This window comes from Saimiri boliviensis, chromosome 9, assembly GCF_048565385.1.
Source record: "Saimiri boliviensis isolate mSaiBol1 chromosome 9, mSaiBol1.pri, whole genome shotgun sequence".
Classification (NCBI taxonomy): domain Eukaryota; kingdom Metazoa; phylum Chordata; class Mammalia; order Primates; family Cebidae; genus Saimiri; species Saimiri boliviensis.
This window is the reverse complement of record NC_133457.1, coordinates 125,301,457-125,321,443: the sequence shown is the minus strand read 5'-3', so window position 1 is coordinate 125,321,443 and position 19,987 is coordinate 125,301,457. Positions and strand designations below refer to the sequence as shown.

The 19,987-nt window shown below is 53.3% G+C and overlaps 1 protein-coding gene and 1 long non-coding RNA gene across 5 annotated transcripts; both read right to left on the bottom strand.

Moving 5' to 3' along the window:
• Positions 1 to 889: 889 nt before the first annotated feature.
• LSM14B (LSM family member 14B) lies at positions 890 to 17,959 on the bottom strand. 4 transcript variants are annotated; one of them, XM_074406734.1, is made up of 11 exons: positions 17,579 to 17,957; positions 15,895 to 16,058; positions 10,016 to 10,151; positions 8,575 to 8,691; positions 7,189 to 7,236; positions 6,288 to 6,455; positions 5,945 to 6,022; positions 5,564 to 5,725; positions 4,768 to 4,918; positions 2,782 to 2,967; positions 1,212 to 2,097 (listed from the first exon to the last, which is right to left on the bottom strand). In XM_074406734.1, exons 1-10 carry the CDS (start codon positions 17,943 to 17,945, stop codon positions 2,796 to 2,798), a joined length of 1,563 nt encoding a protein of 520 aa, XP_074262835.1. In that variant the 5' UTR covers positions 17,946 to 17,957; the 3' UTR covers positions 1,212 to 2,097; positions 2,782 to 2,795. The 4 variants fall into 4 exon arrangements, with proteins under 4 accessions (XP_039335553.2, XP_074262835.1, XP_074262836.1 ...); XM_074406735.1 differs by lacking the exon at positions 5,945 to 6,022 and having other exon boundaries at positions 17,579 to 17,959; XM_039479617.2 differs by lacking the exon at positions 7,189 to 7,236 and having other exon boundaries at positions 17,579 to 17,956.
• On the bottom strand, positions 11,507 to 15,888 carry LOC141585719 (uncharacterized). The gene is made up of 2 exons (XR_012519382.1): positions 13,072 to 15,888; positions 11,507 to 12,738 (listed from the first exon to the last, which is right to left on the bottom strand). It is a non-coding gene; the product is annotated as an uncharacterized LOC141585719 (long non-coding RNA).
• Positions 17,960 to 19,987: the final 2,028 nt, after the last annotated feature.

The following is a 19,987-nucleotide window of genomic DNA, read 5'->3' as shown; positions in this document are numbered from 1 at the left end:
CTGTGCTGTGCCACCTGCAGTGCCACTTGCTCTGATCCTTGGTTTTGGGCATGTGTCTTCTAAAGACTAAAGGGGCCCAGATACACTTTTGAGTTTAGTATAAAACATTTAAAAATGTCAAAACCACATGTTTAACAGCAAGGTCAGTCAGGTGGCACGCCATGACCTGACCACCTTGAGATTCTCTGGCAGGCAATGCCTGTTTCACCAAGTCATCTAGCTGGGTGAGGGCTGTGGCCACCTGTATCTGAAACATAAGATTTATTTTTCTGCTAGTCAAGGATATCCATTATCCCCCCAAGAACTGGAGAGCTGCTCGCTGGCAGTTCTGCTGTGGAGCCTGATGGCGCCATAGGCAGATATTGCAAGGAGAACTCATGCAGCTGATGTGTCTCCTTGTCCTCTCTGAGGACCACTTTTAAGGTCACCTGGAAACCCATTAGACTGAAATGGGATGCTCTGACCCTAGAACCAGGCGTGTCTTTGTTTTCTGTGTGGTTCCGGGTACAGCGCCGCTCATGACTCTTAACGTGCTCTATGGTGCCTGAAAACATGAGTGCTGCTGAGCTGGGGAGCTTGGAGGCAGCAGGAAGGTGGCAAAGGGGCCACTGTTTTATGAAACAGGCATTGTCTGTGAACTGGGTTTTTAAAATGACTTTGTATCCAGTGTTTGGAGAGCAGAGCCATTCATCCCGGAAGGATGGCCCACAGGGAGAAGCCGGGTCTGCTAGCTGCACTCCACCCCAGCAGCTGGGTCAGCCGCTTTGTTCGCTCACCTGACGGGGCCCATGTCTCCCCAGATTCCAACCTAAGTATGCTCGAGACCTGCACATGACGCAGAGGTGACCTGGGCGGCAGGGTCAACAGGATTCTTAGGGCACCAGAGAAGGAAGTTTTAGAGGTTTGCGTGTTTATTTATAGTTACAATTTACATTACTCCAACAGAGGAGCCCCGTTGCTATGTTCTAATTCTTAGCCATGAAGTCCTACAAAAATAAACCCAAGCTTTTACAGTAACTTAATCAATACAGAACTAAAGCCTTTGGAGCTATTAGAAGGGTTTAGTTACCAAGGTGCTTATGTTCAACAAAATGACCTGTCACTCAGGACGCATGCGTATACTAAAGTTCTGACCCATCGACTCATGCAACAAATGTAGACCCCAAATGTAGACCCTGCCCTCCCTCCACCCACCTTTAAAACAAAAACACAAAAGAACGATGTACAACAGAGGGGAAATATGCTCTTGGTCGACTGACCTTGCAAAAAAGACTGGCTCATTTCCAAGTAGATGAGAACACCAAAGTGTCCAGAGTCCAGCAATGACTGACTGGCACAGGTGAGAGCCTGGCACGGACCACAGAAGGGCCAAGGCGCCACAGGGGCTCATCCCAAGCTCCAACTGCAACCTGGAAGCTTATGGACACCAGGCTCTTTGCAGCAGCTCCATGGCTGGCGTCTAGGGCCGCTGGCCACTACTCCCAAGTGCTTCTAGTCCACCCACTCCTGGCCAGTCCCAACCTTGACAACATTACTGTGGATGTCATCAGGGTGGTCTGGTTCACTTATACAACATGATCCATAGCACAACCCCTTCCGTGCCCTTCACCCACCCGCCCCCCCCCCCCACACCTGTGCTGGCCCTGCCTGACTCCTGAGACCCTACCCTTGGCAGTGGGGGTGCCAGGCCAGCAGCACCAGGGGCCAGGGTTATAGAGATGCACTTGGCTGCCACATCTGCCAAATGAGATTTGGTTTCAGTTTTAAAAGTCAAAGCTGTCATTAAAAAAAAAGTCACAAAGTAAGGATTCAGCTTTTGCTATAGAAACCGTTTTGCAAAATATCAAAACCTTAGGATTAGGCTATGCGCAACTAAAGGAAACACAGGTAAAGACACCTCAAAGAGGTTTACCCATGAATACTTCCCCAAAACAAGTGGTTCTGACTCAGACCGTGTCCAAGTTAAGTCCAAAACATAAGTAGCAGTATGGGAATCTTCCAAACTCTGTAAACAAAGTGACCACGTCTCCCTGTAAGTGCAGCGTTTTCCTTGTGTCCTGACACACAGAATCATTTCTGCGCCACTTCAGTAGGAGCCTGCGAGAGATGACAGGGAGTCAGACAGCTGCTGGGAGAAGCCAGGGCTGCCGCCCCTGCTGGCCGGCGGGAGCCGCTCAACCTCCCTCCCGCCCCCGCCGAGTCAAGCCAGCTTCACCGTTCCTCTCGCAGCCCACTCAGAATCCTACACAACACACTGGGGACGGGAGGCAGCTAGTGGCAGAAGGCCTAGTCCCTCCAGGGCCCACCTGGCCACCCCAAGGCCCTGGGGTGGGGTCGGCATCGGGCACCGTAAGTGGGACGCTCTGCGCAGACCCTAAGGTGCCCACGAGTGCACTGGAATCTTGTTAAAAACAAAGCCTCTGTTATTTAGGGCCAGCTGGGCCGAGACACTGGCGTTGGAGCAAGCTCCCTCGCTGGCGTCACTCGGGTGGCGAGCCCCCAGCCACACCACACCCGCAGGGCCTCACCTTCCACACCTACAATCTCACTTGGAGGATGCCGGGGCCTGGGTCCTGCTCCCACAGATTCCGGTTTAGTTGGCCAAGCCCCCTGGGTAAGACAGGGTCAGGCCCTCGGTTTGGCTTTGACACCTCCGGGCCTCTCTTCCTGGGAAACTGAGCCTGTTCTTCCCAACACACCCGCTCCTGAGCTCTCCAGGTGTACCTGATCCTACACCCTCCCACCAAAGCATCCAGAAATCCAGAAGACTTGTCCACTCACCTATGACTACATCCTCACACCCTGCCAGTTCCAGCTCTGTGGGAAGTGGGGTTGCGACGGGTGGTCCCATTGCCCCTGCCTCCTCGGAATCCACCCCGAGAACTGCGGCCACGAAGAAACCTCCCTGACACCCCAAAGGTCTCGGTGTTGAGCTTCCTCTCTTCGGCCCACGTTGTCCGCCTGGAGCTAAACCACAGAGGAAATGGGAAATGCCGATTGGAGCAAGCACTGACTTTCAGGCTTCTGGCCAGGCCTGTCCTCAGGGCAGCCCAGGGAAGGAGGGACCGGCTTACCAGGGCCACTAAAGGGAAGGGGTGGCCCTGTCAGCACTGGAGTCCGGCTCCAGCACTGCAGGTGCGCCCTGTCGTATTTCCAACCAGGACTGTCCCCACAGTGGGCAGGGGCTCAGGATCCATCTCCACCATCTCTGTCACCACAGGAGAGCAGTGATACTAGTGGCTACCAAGGCAGCCCCTGTTGCTTGCTGGGCACACAGAGGAGCCCTGAGGAGGCTCAGGGGCCCAGGAGACCCGAGGCTGGAGCATCAAGTGGACCGTCCTAGACGAGGAGGGGGCTAAGCTAGAGGTCCCTGGAATCTGATGCTTCTGCTTTGGGAGTTGGGAAGACAGGGATACAGCACAGACACCCACACCACCCCAAGAAGCTGCTGGTGGGAGACTGTCTCCCACATCCACCTGCGTGTCCAGCACGCCCAGCACTCCCACCAATGCAGACAGCAGCTCCAGGGCAGCACACTCACCCTGAGCTCCTCTCCAGCAGGAAACCTGCTGCTCACACAGACTTCTGTGTTTAAAGAAATAGCAACTCCACCCATCAGCTGCCCAGGCCAAAAGACTGAGGAGTCATTCTGGACTCTTCTCACATCATGTTGGCCAATTCTGTTAGCGCCACCTTCAAGATAACATTCAGACTCTACCCCTTCCCTCTGTCACCACCAGTGCCGGGTTCCAAGCCACCTGCGCGGCAGCACTGGCCCCCTAACTGGCCAGTAAGCAGCCACACTTGCCCACTGTCCAACCACTCTTAACAAGGACGCCATAAAACATCAGACAGCACCACTCTTCAGCTCAAAACCCTCTGATAGCTTCCCTCAACACTTGGAACAAAATCCAGTCACTGCCTTGCCTTACAGAACCCTACAGGCACCATCCCCCAGACGCGGCCTGTCTGGAAGCGTCTCCTGCACTCATCTGCACAGCCTGCTCCACCCGTGAGAATAGATAGAGTGATCCAGCCTGATCATCCACTTCCCCTCGCATCCACAGCTCCAGCGCATCGCCCTGGCTGCCTGGCCTTCCACGACATGCTGTTCTATTTCTTGCCTGGCAGAACAGGAGCATGAGGAGGTGAGGCTCTCCTAGCCTGCCTTGCACATCTCTGTCAACACCCCGCAGCATGTCTGGCACTCAATCAAATGGCCCCAAGTCTCCACGCCAGGCTTGCACTATAGATGCTACCCTCTCTAGATTGCTCCGTGGGACATCTGACCAGCTGTTAGGTGTGAAAAATAAAACACATCACATGGTTCCTGGCCTCAATGAAGTGAAGGAAGACCAGTGTGACCATGTTCTAGCCACATGCCTCAGGCTGCAAAGCAAGGTCCTCAGGCCACTGTGGCAGCAGGACCAGCAAGCAGACCACAGTGAGGCACGCTGAATGTTGACACAGGTCTGCCGGGCGGAGGGGAAGGGGGAGGAGCGGTACAACCCAGCCTTTGTGGGGACAGGATACCAAAGCAAAGAGGAAACAGGGGCTTGACCTCAGCTGACTCCTCGGGTCGGGACCCCCAAGAGGCTTCCCACACACAACCTGCTGGGACTCCCACGCCCATCACACAGGAACGCAAGCAGGACCCTGGAACAGCTACCCTGGGCCTCTGGGTAGCTCTGCCTTCAGGTCAGGGCCCTCAGTCCTGTCCTTTCTAGACTGCAGGACTGTCCTCTCCTCACCCATTCAGCCTCTCACCTGGTCTTGAGTTCAGAAGAGATGTTGTCAAAGAACGACTTGGATTTGTCATAGTAGCAGTTGGGCCCCAGAAGGTCTTCCTCGGCCGGCGTTTCGTCACTCTGGGTCACCACAGCTGGGTCCTTCTCTTCCCCCTTCTCAGCCTTGTCATCTACAAAGAGAAGCAGAACACAACGGAGGTGCAGGAGGGGCAGAGAGCACAGCCTTCTAGCAGGGTGTTCCCCGGACCCACCCAGTAGCCACCTCAGGCTGAGACGTAACCTACACCTTGTGCTAAGCAGAGAGATCTCCTTCTACCCTCTCAGCACAGCTCTCCTTCCGCCGTCTGCACCTCATCCCGTGTTCACACCTCCCTCCTGGTAGCAAACGTCTCCCCGTTTCATTAACTCCTCACTCCAGCTCACCGCCAGCCTGGCTTCCCTTTCCTCCAGGCATTACTTCCTTTTTTTCTTCTGAGACAGAGTCTTGCTTCGTCTCCCAGACTGGAGTGCAGTGGTAGAATCTTGGCTCACTGGCACTGCAATCTCCACCTCACGGGTTCAAACAATTCTCTTGTCTCAGCCTCCTGAGTAGATGGGATTACAGGCGCCCGCCACCATACCCGACTCATTTTTGTATTTTTAGTAGTAGGAGGTTTTGCAGTGTTGAACTCCTGACCTCAGGTGATCCACCCACCTTGGCCTCCCAGAGTGCTGAGATTACAGGTGTGAACTACCACACCTGGGCAGGCATTACTTCTTAACACCCTCTAGGGGTTTTCCTGTGGGGAGGATTATTTTCATAGAATGAGCCAAACCTTTAAAATTCAGTTTCTTCTTAAACTCTTTGTCAAGCTCCTCTCGGTTGAACTGGGCATTTGCACTCTCAAAATCAAAGTCGCCCTCAAATTTGATTGTGTTTTCCTTGACGTTAGTTGGACGGTTTTGCCCTCTGGAGCGATTCCTCGTTCGCCTGTTTCCTGTGAGGAGAAAGGACGGTACTGGCTGAAGGTCACGAACCCAAGCACCTCACAGTTTCCAGGCACACCCCCGGGGCAGCAGAGGGGGCAGAGCACACAAGCAGTGACTTCGCACCAGCACCTCTGAAAACCTGTCACCCAGAGAAGCAGGCAGGAGGGCAAGCAGAGCTCAGCCTGATCACTCATGGCCTCCAGAAGTCAAGTGGCAACAGGAGTTACCTGATCGCCTCCTCTGAGGTCTTCTGTTCTCGTCATTCACCTGCCCTTGAGTTTGCACAGCTGCCGGCTGGACTACATCTAAGGCGCAAAAGGGAAGAGTAAGGCGAAGCTCCTGCAGAAGCCGGAAGCCAGAACCCAGCTGTGGAAGCAGGCACCACCACCACGGGGCACGCGGCCAGGGCAGCACTGCAGGAGGCTGCTGCACCGGCCTGCCCTGCAAAAGCACATGGGGCTTAGAATGGGGGAGTAGTATTTTTTAACTAAAAAAAAAAAAATAGCCCAGGAAGTAGTGTGCCACTTTTAGAACATCAAGCAAACTCCAGGAAAATATGTGTGCAATTACCGCTGGTCGTCTTGCTGCTCGAGGGGGCCTGACGACCACTAAGCTGTGTCCCTGTGGTGCCCTTGCCAGGTAACAGCCTTTTAGCACTCAGGTTATCAGCAGAACCAGTCTGGACACCCTGCTCCACCATGGGGCTCTTGCCGACTGGGATGGATGGAAAACCAGCTCCTGAATTGAGGAGGGGAGGAAGGTTTAAAAACAGAAAAGCAGCAAGACTTAGACCTTCAGACATTTCTCTTCTGCTGGCATGTCAGGAAGGAAAGGAGGGTAACTGCCAAGTCCAAGCAAAGCTCCCCAAGACTGGGCTGTTCCCTCCGAGCCTAGCCCAGGCAGCAAAAGGCCAAGTCACTGGGCAGCACCAAGGCCAGTTCATCTCTGGACTGCCCACCCCCAAAGTCCTGAGCTCCCCAAGTTAGGGAACCTCAAGGAGAGGAAAAACACTATGCCTACCAACAGGCACCTTCCCAGTGGCATAGAAACAGCTTTCTTAAAACCACACATGCACCAATCCCAAAGGGGCTCAGTAGCCCCAAGAGCCCTGGTGAATTCAGGATCTGAAAATCTGTTCATTCTGGTCTATACTGGAGAAGAACCAGCCCAGCCTGGGATTTTCTAGAAAATGCAGTGATCGAATTCCGAAGTTAAATTCTAGAACACTGTCATTTCTACTTACGGCACAATACAACTAAAAACAATGAAGTAGGAGCTCACTTTCGAGAGGGGAGCAGCCTACACTTCTCTTAAGGGCAAAGGCCCATCATGAAGACACAAAGGGCTCCTAGGTGGCCTTCAACAAGGGGCTGTGCTTATGAGACTGCAGTCCCTGGGTCCACGCCCAGGGCGATGAACCCTCAGAAACCAGGCCCTTCGAACCAGGAGGAAAAAGGGAAACACCACCCACCTGCTCTCCATCTCCTCCCTTTCCAGAGTTCCAGGACCTGTGGGGACCCTAAACAGGACAATGTGGAACTGGGTACAAGTGAATAGAGATCTGAAACAGAAACATTCCCTAACCACGGGAAAATTATTAGAGGAACAGCTCAATACATATGAAGACTGAGGATCTCACCTGTTTTCATGAAATACGCATTAAAATTAAAAAAAAAAAATCAGTGTAAAAAATTCCTTGTAACCAGATCAAGAGAAGCTCTCAAAAGGCAGGCCAGAACGGCTCTCAAAAGGTGGGCCGGAATGGCTCTGTAGAGAGGTCTGCTAAGTGTCCTCTGGCAGGAATGCACCCGGCCACTTTCTCGCCGATCGTCTTACTCAGCATGACTGGCCTGGAGACGAACACAGCACTGCCTGCTTCCTGATCATACCGTGACTACCGGGGCATGGATCTGGGGCTTGTCTGCTTTTTACACAACCAACTAGTTCAAACAAGGTCTTGCCCTGTGAGCAGGTTTAGGTAAATGATCCTAAAAGCAATGGAAGTATCTGTGTCATTTTAAGTGGGTAAAACATGACTGTTCTCTAATTCAGAGGAGTGCACGCAGGATTCGGGAAGCAGCACTCGCAGCACGGCAGACTGACAGCAGCTGTGTGCCACGAGGAGAGCCCAGGCGTCATCCCGGACTAGGGCCAGGTGATGGTGAGTTCTAGCTTGTTGTGGAGCACAGGGTGCTATGTGTAACACATAAACACACAAGATCGTCAATGTGAACTTTAGAACTTCAGGGTAAATAAGTGGAATGTGAGGAAAGGTCTAGAAACCCCACAGGCACCACCACCACCACAGCACAGAGACAGGTGGTGTGCACCAGCATTGGCCAGCTGGCCATCAGGCAGACACTGTCCACCTGGCCAAACAGCTGGGGACTGTCACCCAAGTCCCCAGTTTTGAATCCCCTAGAAGAGTGAGCTATGCACCACACAGATCAAAGAGCAGCACGGGCATGTGAGGTGCTTTGGGGAGTCCCACTGCAGTACTCTAGAACACACTTAGGACCCAGCAAAAACCCCAGGAAAATGACTTTCTGTGAACAGTGAAGTTTCCCATATGCAGTAGTCATGGTACAAGTCAAAAGAGACCCTGGACCCCGTGAGAGTGAACAAAGTACTCCGCTAATTCTTCGTAATCCCTTTTTTAACACTGAGAGTTCATAAATCAGGACCATGTGCTGAAGCAAATGCAGGTAGCTCAGCAGCCGCACGGGCTTGGGAAGCAGCACATGGTACTGGTACAGAACATGATCTGGTACAGCTACTATCATTCTGTCTGCTGGTTTACCCCTCGCTCTCAGAATGGTTTGCAAAACAGCATGCAGTTCTCCCAAACTGCTGTTACCCTTGGCAGTGAGCTGCTGTGGCTCTGAGGACAAGTCAAGCTCTGAAACGGGCTGTGGAGATGGAGAAGAGCTAGGGCTGGAAGCAGCGGCTGAGGCTGGAGGGCTTACCAACTTCTCTAAAGGAAGATAAAGGAGAAAGAGCAAAAAGAAAGCACACAAATAAGTCAGGATATATTTGTCTTGTGTCCAGCAAGCTTGGAAAGAGCCAAGCAACCTCTTGTAGGACTGTCATACAAACATTTTAGAAATAGGGAGCTGAGCTGGGAAGGCCACCTGTCGCACTAGGAACAGCAACCAAGACAGGCACGATTTACAGCAGCAAGTGGCCTACAGACCTCATTTAGGGTTCCCTGTCTCACTACTTCATACTGGATTCTGAGCAAGGGTGATGGATCACCTGTCAATTCTACACTCTGAGCCCATCTGCAAGGCTAGGTCCAGGTCAAGGATACCACAGGATTTCTCTCTACAAATGGAGAACAGAATCATACTCTGGGGTGATTCAATCTCAGTTGAAACCATTTTTGAGCGAGGCACTTAGAGTACCAAAATGAACATGATGGGTGCGTTTGTATCTAACTTCTGTATTTACAGGCTTATAAATGTGCAAATAGCTAGACCTCATCTGTAATACTACATATATATCAGTTATTTCTTCTTTCAAGCAGATATAAAGGACTTCCACCTATTTATCTATTTTTTGAGACAGCGTCTCACTGTGTCACCCAGGCTGGAGTGCAGTGGCACAATCTTAGCTTACTGAAACCTCTGCTCCAGGGTTAAGCAATTCTCGTGCCTCAACCTCCCAAGTAGCCGGGATTACAGGTAGGTGCCACCATGCCCAGCGACTTTTTCTATTTCTTATACAGACAGAATTAATTCCAACATGCTGTTCAGGCTGGTCTCGAACTCCCGACCTAAGGTGATTCACCTGCCCTGGCCTCCCACAGTGCTGGGATTATAAGCGTGAACCACCATGCCTGGCCCAGGACCTCCCCCTAGATCCATGCTGACTCTTAGAATGAATTTTGATTGGATTCATCTGTTCCAACACTCGGGCCACTGCCTCTTTTACTCTCAGTCAAGTAGTTTACTAAATGCTCTCAGGAGCTGAAGATTCACTGGGTAATTTACTAAGTCTGCAGTAAAACAGTCTACGACAGGCGTCCCCAAACTGCAGCCCCCTGAGGCCATTTATCCAGCCCCCCGCACTTCAGGAAGGGGCACCTTTTTCATTGGTGGTCAGTGAGAGGAGCACAGTATGTGGCGGCCCTCCAACGGTCTGAGGGACAGTGAACTGGCCCCCTGTGTAAAAGTTTGGGGACGCCTGGTCTATGAGCTGAGCATGACAAGAATGCATGTCCCCACCCTCAGGCTCCATCGCTCCACTCAGTGAGTTACACACAAGGATAGTTTACCAGACAGAAACAGGTCACTCACCTAGACCCAGGGAGGCGGCATACTGCTGGCTGAGCAGGGAGCTGGCCGCTAGTGGGCCATAGGGCGCCATCCCTCGGAAAGGGCTGTAAGGCACGTGCGGCTGGAAGGGCGAGGCGGAGGCAGAGCCCAGGGAAGACTGAACAATGAGACACTCGGGTGAGAACAGAGAAGGCTAGCCTATCAGTCCGCACACCTGCATCAGGGCACTTGTTCAGGTGGGAAACAAGCAATGTCCCATTAGCCTGCATCCTTGAGACACCAGAGGAGCCCTTGGGGTGCAAGTTTCCAGCAGGGCAAGAGCTGCCTTTTCCACAGTACTTCATTTCCAGTTCCACCTGTCCATGTAGTTCTTTTTTTTTTTTTTTTTGAGATAGTCTTGCTCTGTCACCCAGGCTGGAGTGCAGTGGTGCAATCTTGACTCACTGCAATGTCCACCTCCCAGGTTCAAGCGATTCTCCCTGCCTCAGCCTCCCAAGTAGCTGAGATTACATGTGCCCACCACCATACTCAGCTAAATTTTGTATTTTTAGTAGAGACAGCGTTTCGCCATGATCTGTCTGCCTCCGCTTTACAAAGTGCTGGGATTACAGGGGTCTTGTCCATGTAATTCTAACCCAGATTCTCCTAACTCAAAGCCATCGGATGGCTCCCCACTGCTCCCAAAGCCTGCCCTGTGTGATTGCACCTTCCAGGATGAGGGCTCAGCGCGGAACCTGGTGCAGTCTCAACCCCAGAGGAGCCAATGAATGTTCACACTTAGAAGTGAAGAAAATGTTAACCTGGGCTACTTGGTGAAAAATAAGCCATAACCCAGTAAGTGGGCACGTGGCATCAGACTTGTAAATCGGGGGTGTTGCACAATAGCAGCCTGTAACGTCTGGGCGTAACCCAAGGGCAAGCCCTGCAGTCCCGACACGTGTGTCACGCCACTCACAGCAGCTGCTCAGGGCTCAGCCTTCTCCAACCAGAAACTAAGGGCAAATGCTATGCCCCAAACATCACAGGTCCAGGGGCATCCAGTCATACTATACACACACACACACACACACACACACACACACACACAGAGAGCATCCACTCATACTACACTACCTATACACACACACAGAGCATCCACTCATACACTACACACACATACACACAGAGCATCCAGGGGCATCCAGTCATACTACACACACACACACACACACACACACACAGAGAGAGAGCATCCACTCATACTACACTACCTATACACACACACAGAGCATCCACTCATACACTACACACACATACACACAGAGCATCCAGGGGCATCCAGTCATACTACACACACACACACACACACACACACACACACACAGAGAGAGAGCATCCACTCATACTACACTACCTATACACACACACAGAGCATCCACTCATACACTACACACACATACACACAGAGCATCCGGGGCATCCAGTCATACTACACACACACACACACACACACACACAGAGCATCCACTCATACACTACACACACATACACAGAGCATCCTCTCATACACCACACACATACACACACAGAGCATCCACTCACTACAGTACACACACACAAACACACAGAGCATCCACTCATACTACACCATACTACACTACACTATACACAAATGGAACATCCACTCTAAACACAACACACACACACACACACTACTCACATGGAACATCCACTCTACATTACACACACACACACACACACAGCATCCACTCATACACTACACTATATACACACACACACACTAACACACACGGAACATCCACACTACACTACACACACCATGAAACATCCACTCTACACTACACACAGCATCCAATCACTACACTACACACACATGCCACTCACATACATGGAACATCCATTCTACACCACACCACACACACACACACACACACACACACAGCATCCACTCATACTACACTACATACACACACAGCATTCACTCATACACTACACTATACACACACTAACACAATGGAACATCCACTCTGCAATACACACACACACACAGTATCCACTCATATACTACACTATACGCACACACACTAACACACACGGAACAGCCACTCTACACACACACACACAGCATCCACTCATACTACACTATACACACATACACACAACATCCACTCATACTACACTACACTACACACACAGAGCATCCACTTATACACCACACTATACACACACACACTAACACATGGAACATCCACACTACACTACACACACATATGCACACTCTACTCGCATGTAATATCCACTCTACACTACACACACACACACACACACACACACACGTCCACTCATACGCTACACTACACAGAGTATCCACTCATACACTACACTGTACACACACACTAACACACATGGAACATTCACTCTACACTACACACACACACACACACACAAACGTCCACTCATACGCTACACTACACAGAGCATCCACTCATACACTACGCTATACACACAAACACACATGGAACATCCACTCTACACTACACACACACACACACACACACAAACATCCAATCACTACACTATGCACACATGCCACTCACACACGGAACATCCACTCTATACCACAAACACTCACACACACACACACACACACACAAAGCATCCACTCATACTACACTACATACACACAGAGCATCGACTCATACACTACACACACACACTAACACACACGGAATAGCCACTCTATACTACACACACACACACACACAGCAGCCACTCATACACTACACACACAACATCCACTCATACGACACTACACTACACACACACACACAGAGCATCCACTCATACACTACAGTAGACACATACACATGCGTGGAACATCCACTCTACACTACACACACACACGGAACATCACTCTACATTCACTACACACACACACACACACACACACACACCACTCACACACAGAGCATCCACTTATAACTACACTATACACACACACACACACACACACAGAGCATCCGCTCATACACTATACACACATGCCACACACACGGAACATCCACTCTACACCACACACACACACACACACACACACACAGCATCCACTCATACTACACTACACAGAGCATCCACTCATACACTACACTATACCACACACACACACACACACACACTACATACACGCAGAGCATCCACTCATACTACACTAAAACTATACACACACGGAACATCCACTCTACACTACGCACGCACACACACATGCTACTCACACGGAACATCCACTCTACACACACACGGAGCATCCATTCATACTATATATACACTATACACACACGTGCTTCTCACACACGGAACATCCCATCCACTCTACATTATGCTACACACACACATACACACATGCCTCACACACACGGAACATCCACTCTACACTACACACACGTCACTCACACAGAGCATCCACTCATACACTACCCTATGCACACATGCCACTCACACACATGGAACATCCACTCTACACACACACACAGAATATCCACTCCACACACACACACACAGAGCATCCACTCATTCTACACTACACTATACACACACACTACTCACACACAGGGAACATCCACACTACACTACACACACACAGGGAACATCCACTCTACACTACACTACACACACACACACACACAACTCACACACAGGGAACATCCACTCTACACTACACACACACAAACTCGCACAGGGAACATCCACTCTACACTACACACACACACGGAACATCACTCTACATTCACTACACACACACACACACACACCCCCACCACTCACACACACAGCATCCACTCATAACTACACTATACACACACACACACACACACACACAGAGCATCCGCTCATACACTATACACACATGCCACACACACGGAACATCCACTCTACACCACACACACACACACACACACACACACACACACAGCATCCACTCATACTACACTACACAGAGCATCCACTCATACACTACACTATACCACACACACACACACACACACACACACTACATACACGCAGAGCATCCACTCATACTACACTAAAACTATACACACACGGAACATCCACTCTACACTACGCACGCACACACACATGCTACTCACACGGAACATCCACTCATACACTACACTATACCACACACACACACACACACACACACTACATACACGCAGAGCATCCACTCATACTACACTAAAACTATACACACACGGAACATCCACTCTACACTACGCACGCACACACACATGCTACTCACACGGAACATCCACTCTACACACACACGGAGCATCCATTCATACTATATATACACTATACACACACACGTGCTTCTCACACACGGAACATCCCATCCACTCTACATTATGCTACACACACACATACACACACGCCTCACACACACGGAACATCCACTCTACACTACACACACGTCACTCACACAGAGCATCCACTCATACACTACCCTATGCACACATGCCACTCACACACATGGAACATCCACTCTACACACACACACACAGAATATCCACTCCACACACACACACAGAGCATCCACTCATTCTACACTACACTATACACACACACACACTACTCACACACAGGGAACATCCACTCTACACTACACACACACAGGGAACATCCACTCTACACTACACTACACACACACACACACACACACAACTCACACACAGGGAACATCCACTCTACACTACACACACACAAACTCGCACAGGGAACATCCACTCTACACTACACACACACACGGAACATCACTCTACATTCACTACACACACACACACACACACCACTCACACACAGAGCATCCACTCATAACTACACTATACACACACACACACACACACACACAGAGCATCCGACGCTCATACACTATACACACATGCCACACACACGGAACATCCACTCTACACCACACACACACACACACACACACACACACAGCATCCACTCATACTACACTACACAGAGCATCCACTCATACACTACACTATACCACACACACACACACACACACTACATACACGCAGAGCATCCACTCATACTACACTAAAACTATACACACACGGAACATCCACTCTACACTACGCACGCACACACACATGCTACTCACACGGAACATCCACTCTACACACACACGGAGCATCCATTCATACTATATATACACTATACACACACGTGCTTCTCACACACGGAACATCCCATCCACTCTACATTATGCTACACACACACATACACACATGCCTCACACACACGGAACATCCACTCTACACTACACACACGTCACTCACACAGAGCATCCACTCATACACTACCCTATGCACACATGCCACTCACACACATGGAACATCCACTCCACACACACACACAGAGCATCCACTCATTCTACACTACACTATACACACACACACACTACTCACACACAGGGAACATCCACTCTACACTACACACACACAGGGAACATCCACTCTACACTACACTACACACACACACACAACTCACACACAGGGAACATCCACTCTACACTACACACACACAAACTCGCACAGGGAACATCCACTCTACACTACACACACACACACACACGCACACACACATGGGCACGCATGTGTGCACCAGGCTCCCCAGCTCTCCATCCTTAAGAGCCATGCTACACAGCACAGGCCACCTACTGTGTGCTACAATAATCACCTTCCGTGGGAACAGCAACAGCCTGGACAAAAGCGAAGCCACTTCAAATTAAAAGGTTATTCCTCACACTGAGCACCTGCCCCGACATGCCACCACGCTCCATGTGGAGGCCGGCATCTCTCACCGCGTGCACACAGGGGCAGTGGCACACTTACCTGAACAATGGCGGGATCCTGCGGGAGTGTGTGCTGAGCTTTCGGAGGTTCACACACAGTGATATCTTTGATGTCACTTCCCCGGAAAATGATGTACTCATAAATCTCTTCTCTGGGGGGAGCAGGCCTATCTGTGGGACGGTCTTCAGTGCCAAAGGACCTCACTTATGAGCGGAGAAAGAGAAGCGTTAAGGTGTTGTCTGCTGCCAGTTCAAGCAACCCTGACGCAACTGCTCTTAAGCCTTCCAGAAGACAGCAGCGCCTGCTCCGAGCCACAACACAGCACCCCAGGTCCACATTTCAACGTCTACCTAACGCCCCCATTTCCAGTGGACAATGCTGACGGCGCATCAATTGGTGAAGCTCGACAGCTCCACATCACAAAGGTGAGAACTATTTCACAGACTGTCTCCCGTGCCAACACAGAGCTCTCAGCAAAACAAGGCTTGCTTCCAAGGCTTGCCTGTTCACACCAGACTGCAAATCAAACAGCCAGCGGGCTGCTTTACGCCCGAAGCCTCACCACACATTGCGCCTGGGGGTGGGGTGGGGGGCAGTTTTCTAGCAAAGGAACCCAGATGAGTGTTCCTCCGACCCTTCCATCCACAACAAGCCTTGGAACAGCTGCCACAGAAGCAAGGGAGACATGGCCCCGGGATTGCGGACCCCTGACCCCAGCTTCCGCACCTCTAAGGAATTCTGAGCCCGAGGAACTTCCTGGGGTACCAGCCCGTAAGCAGCAGGCTTGCAGAAGCCCTACCAAGTCTCTTTTTAGCAGGCCCCCGGGGCAGAGCTGGGAGGAACAGCGGCCTCTGACTGGTAAGAGCACAACTCCTACTGAGTCCTGGGCCCACGCTGGGCCTCAGTTTCCCTAACTGGGCTCCTGCAGTGAGTGCGCAGCCCTGGCACGCTCCGCCAGCTCCTGAGCCACGCGGGAGACGGGCTTCAAAAGCTGACAGTCCCAGCTTGGAATGAGCGCGTCCTGTGACACCTCAGGAACCCCGGGGAGCGGAGCGCCAGATCCGGCACCCGCGGGGCTCGGGCGGACCCGGCAGCACCGGCACCGTTCGCTGGGAGGCGGGGAAGGGGGCGCCCTCTCCTCCGGGGGTGAAGACAAAGGGACTGCACCACCCGCCGCCCCGGCCTCGGCGAGCCCGGACCTCTCCGCAGTCCTCGAAGCCTCCCGGCGGCGGCGGCGGCGGGATGTCACCCCAGGGGAAGCCACACGGCGGGAGCGTGGGTTTCCACGCGGGCATCGGCCGCCGCCGGGTGCTCCCGCCCGGGCAGGACGTCCGCTCACGGCCCCAGCTGCCTCACGGGTGCCTCACGGGCTCCGGAAAGGCCCCGGCCGCGAGCTTCCCCGCAGGGATCCCCGAGGCCGGAGCCGCCCTGGCCCCCGGAGCCGGCACCTGCAGGGCCGGGCCGGGCGGCCGAGGGGGCGGCGTCGCGGGGCCCAGGCCCGTCCCTCCCCGAACGCCGCCCGGCGCCCGCGCACAATAACGCCGCCCAGGGGGACCATTGTGCGGCCGGCCGCGTCGGGTGGAGGCGCGGCCGCGGGTCTCGACGCCGGGCGCGGGGACGCTCGGCGGGCGGGGTCTGGGCGCCGGGCTCCGGAGCGCCCCGGGGCTGCTGGCGGACGGGGGTCGCGGGCGGTTGGGGCCGGCGGGCGGGCGGCGGCCGCTACCTTTGGCGAGCGCCACGGTGGAGTTGTCGGTGTCGATGGTGTAGAGGATGCCCTCGTAGCGGATCTGCGCCTTGGAGATGAGGCTGATCTTGCTGCCCAGATACGGGGTGCCCGACGAGCCGCTCATGGCGGCGGCCGGGGCGCGTCGGGCCGCCGGGGGGGACAAGCGCCGGGCCGGGGCCCGCTCCGCCACCGCGCGGTGGCCTGGCCGCCCGCTCCTGCGCTCCTCCGCCCTGCCGCCGCCGCCGCCGGGGCGCCTCCTCGCCGCTGCCCGAGGGGCCTGCGCGGGCACCGAGCGGACGAAGGAGGGGCGCGCGGCCGGGGCTCGGAGGGGAACGCGGGGGAGGAGGGGCCGCCGCAGCCACATCCGGGGCCTCGAGCCGCTACGCTCCGCCCCCTCGCGCTCGCCGCGCATTGGTTCGCTGCGCCCGCCGTCCTTTAAATACGGCCGCGTCGCCAGCCGGGGGGCGCGCCCGCGCGTCGCGCCGGCGCAACAAGGCGCCGCTGCCCGGAGGCGGGTCTTTTCGGCGCTCCGCCCCTCCACGGCTGGCTCCCGGCGGGCCCTGCGCGGAGCTGGGCACTCGAGACTCAGCATTTCGGGGGAGGGGTGGGCAGCGTCCCGGACGGAGCGCGCGTGCGCGTGGGTGGGCGGCCGCTGTTTGCACGCTCAGTGGGCGGGGCCGGGGAGGAGCGCCAGGCCCCGCCCTCGCTCGTGCCGGCGCGGCTCCGGAGCCTGGGCACGGCCAACTGGGGTTTTTGCCCCCTTGGCCTCAGTTTCCCCTCCTACAGAAGTGGGGCCCAGGCGACTTCCTTATCTCGGGCCAGGTACGCCCCTGACCCTCACCCTCGTGGGAGACCCGGGACCGGCGGAGGCCCTGGGCGCCGGGTGTTCCCGGGGAGTCCCGGGACTCCCGCCTGGGTGCCCGCGTGCCCAGGTGCCGGTGGGGGGCGGCAGCTCCTGCGACGGCGGCGCTTCCGGCGTGGCGGCCACTAAATATAACATGCTGAGCGCACTTTCTCTTTTAATCCTGCCACTCCTCCGAAAGCCTGCCGCAGCTTTCCAGCTCCACCGAAATAACTTCTGACTGGCTGCCGGGGGCCCCGGAGGCCTTGCCCGCCTCCCGGGCGGTGGAGGAAGCTCGGCCGCCCGCAGTCGCTTAGCCGCGGGCCCTCCGCGTGATTAGTGACCGAGGGCGCGCGCTGTGTGCTTTTTCTGTCTCCCTCTTGACCGTGAACATCTTCAGATCAAGAACCAATATTGGGTTCCGGAAAAAAAAAATCGTGGGTGGTGACTGTAAAAATGCGATAGGCCTGGCGCCAGGGCTCACGCCTGCCTGTAATCCCAGCCCTTTGGGAGGCCGAGGTGGGCGGATCACTTGAGGTGCGGAGTTCAAGACCAGCCTGGGCAACATGGTGCAACCCCGTCTCTACTAAAAATACAAAAAAAAAAAAAAAAATAGCTGGGCATGGTGGCGGGCACCTGTAATCCCAGCTACTGGGGAGGCTGAGGCAGGAGAATCGCTTGAGCCTGAGAGGTGGAGGTGGCAGTCAGCAGAGATGGCGCCACTGCACTCCAGACCCCGTCTCAAAAATAAATTTAAAAAATGAAATAGAGTAAGATAGAAAATATCAAAAGGTGTGGCATGGTGGTTCATGCCTGTAATCCCAGCTCTTTGGGAGGCCAAGGAGGGAGGATCACTGCAGGCCAGGAGTTTGAGATCAGCCTGGACAACATATGGAGACCCTATCGCTACAAAAAACTTTTTAAAAAAATTAGCCAAGTGTGGGGGCACATACTTGTAGTTCCAGCTGCTTGGGAGGCGGAGGCAGAGACAGGAGGATCACTTGAGCTCAGGAGTTGGAGTTGGAGGCTACAGTGAGCTGTGATCGGGCTACTGCACTCGTGTGGCAGCAAGACCCATTTCTAAAGGGGGAAAAAAAAGAAAAGAAAATAACAGGCCGGGTGTCGTGGCTCACACCTGTAATCCCAGCACTTTGGGAGGTCGAGGTGGGTGCATCACAAAGTCAGAAGTTCAAGACCAGCTTGGCCAAGATGGTGAAACCCCATCTCTACTAAAAATACAAAAATTAGCCAGGCATGGGGGCAGGCTCCTGTAATTCCAGCTCTGGGAGGCTGAGGCAGGAGAATTGCTTGAACCGGGTGGCAGAGGTTGCAGTGAAGCCAAGATCAGGCTGCTACACTCCAGCCTGGGCAATAAAGTGAGACTCTATCTCAAAAAAAAAAAAAAAAAGGAAAGGAAAGGAACAGTATCTTCAATGGTGAGAATAAGTGTTACTTTGTGAAGTATTGACTTCACCCGTTTGTTTTGAGTATAGATGTGTTAAGGACCTAAAATGTATTTCTGACTGCGCTGAGAACTTCTTACCTGCCAGGCAGGATAGGTGCTG

Bases quoted from the DNA above. Each gene is read 5' to 3' on its own strand.
- LSM14B (XM_074406734.1), bottom strand. From the start codon at position 17,945: ATGTGGCTGCGGCGGCCCCTCCTCCCCCGCGTTCCCCTCCGAGCCCCG. The intron at 7,237-8,574 runs GTAACAGCAGTT...TGTCCTGTTTAG, and splicing joins ACAGCAGCTCACTGCCAAGG to GGTCCCCACAGGTCCTGGAA. The intron at 6,023-6,287 runs GTAATTGCACAC...TTTGCGCCTTAG, and splicing joins GAGCAGCAAGACGACCAGCG to ATGTAGTCCAGCCGGCAGCT.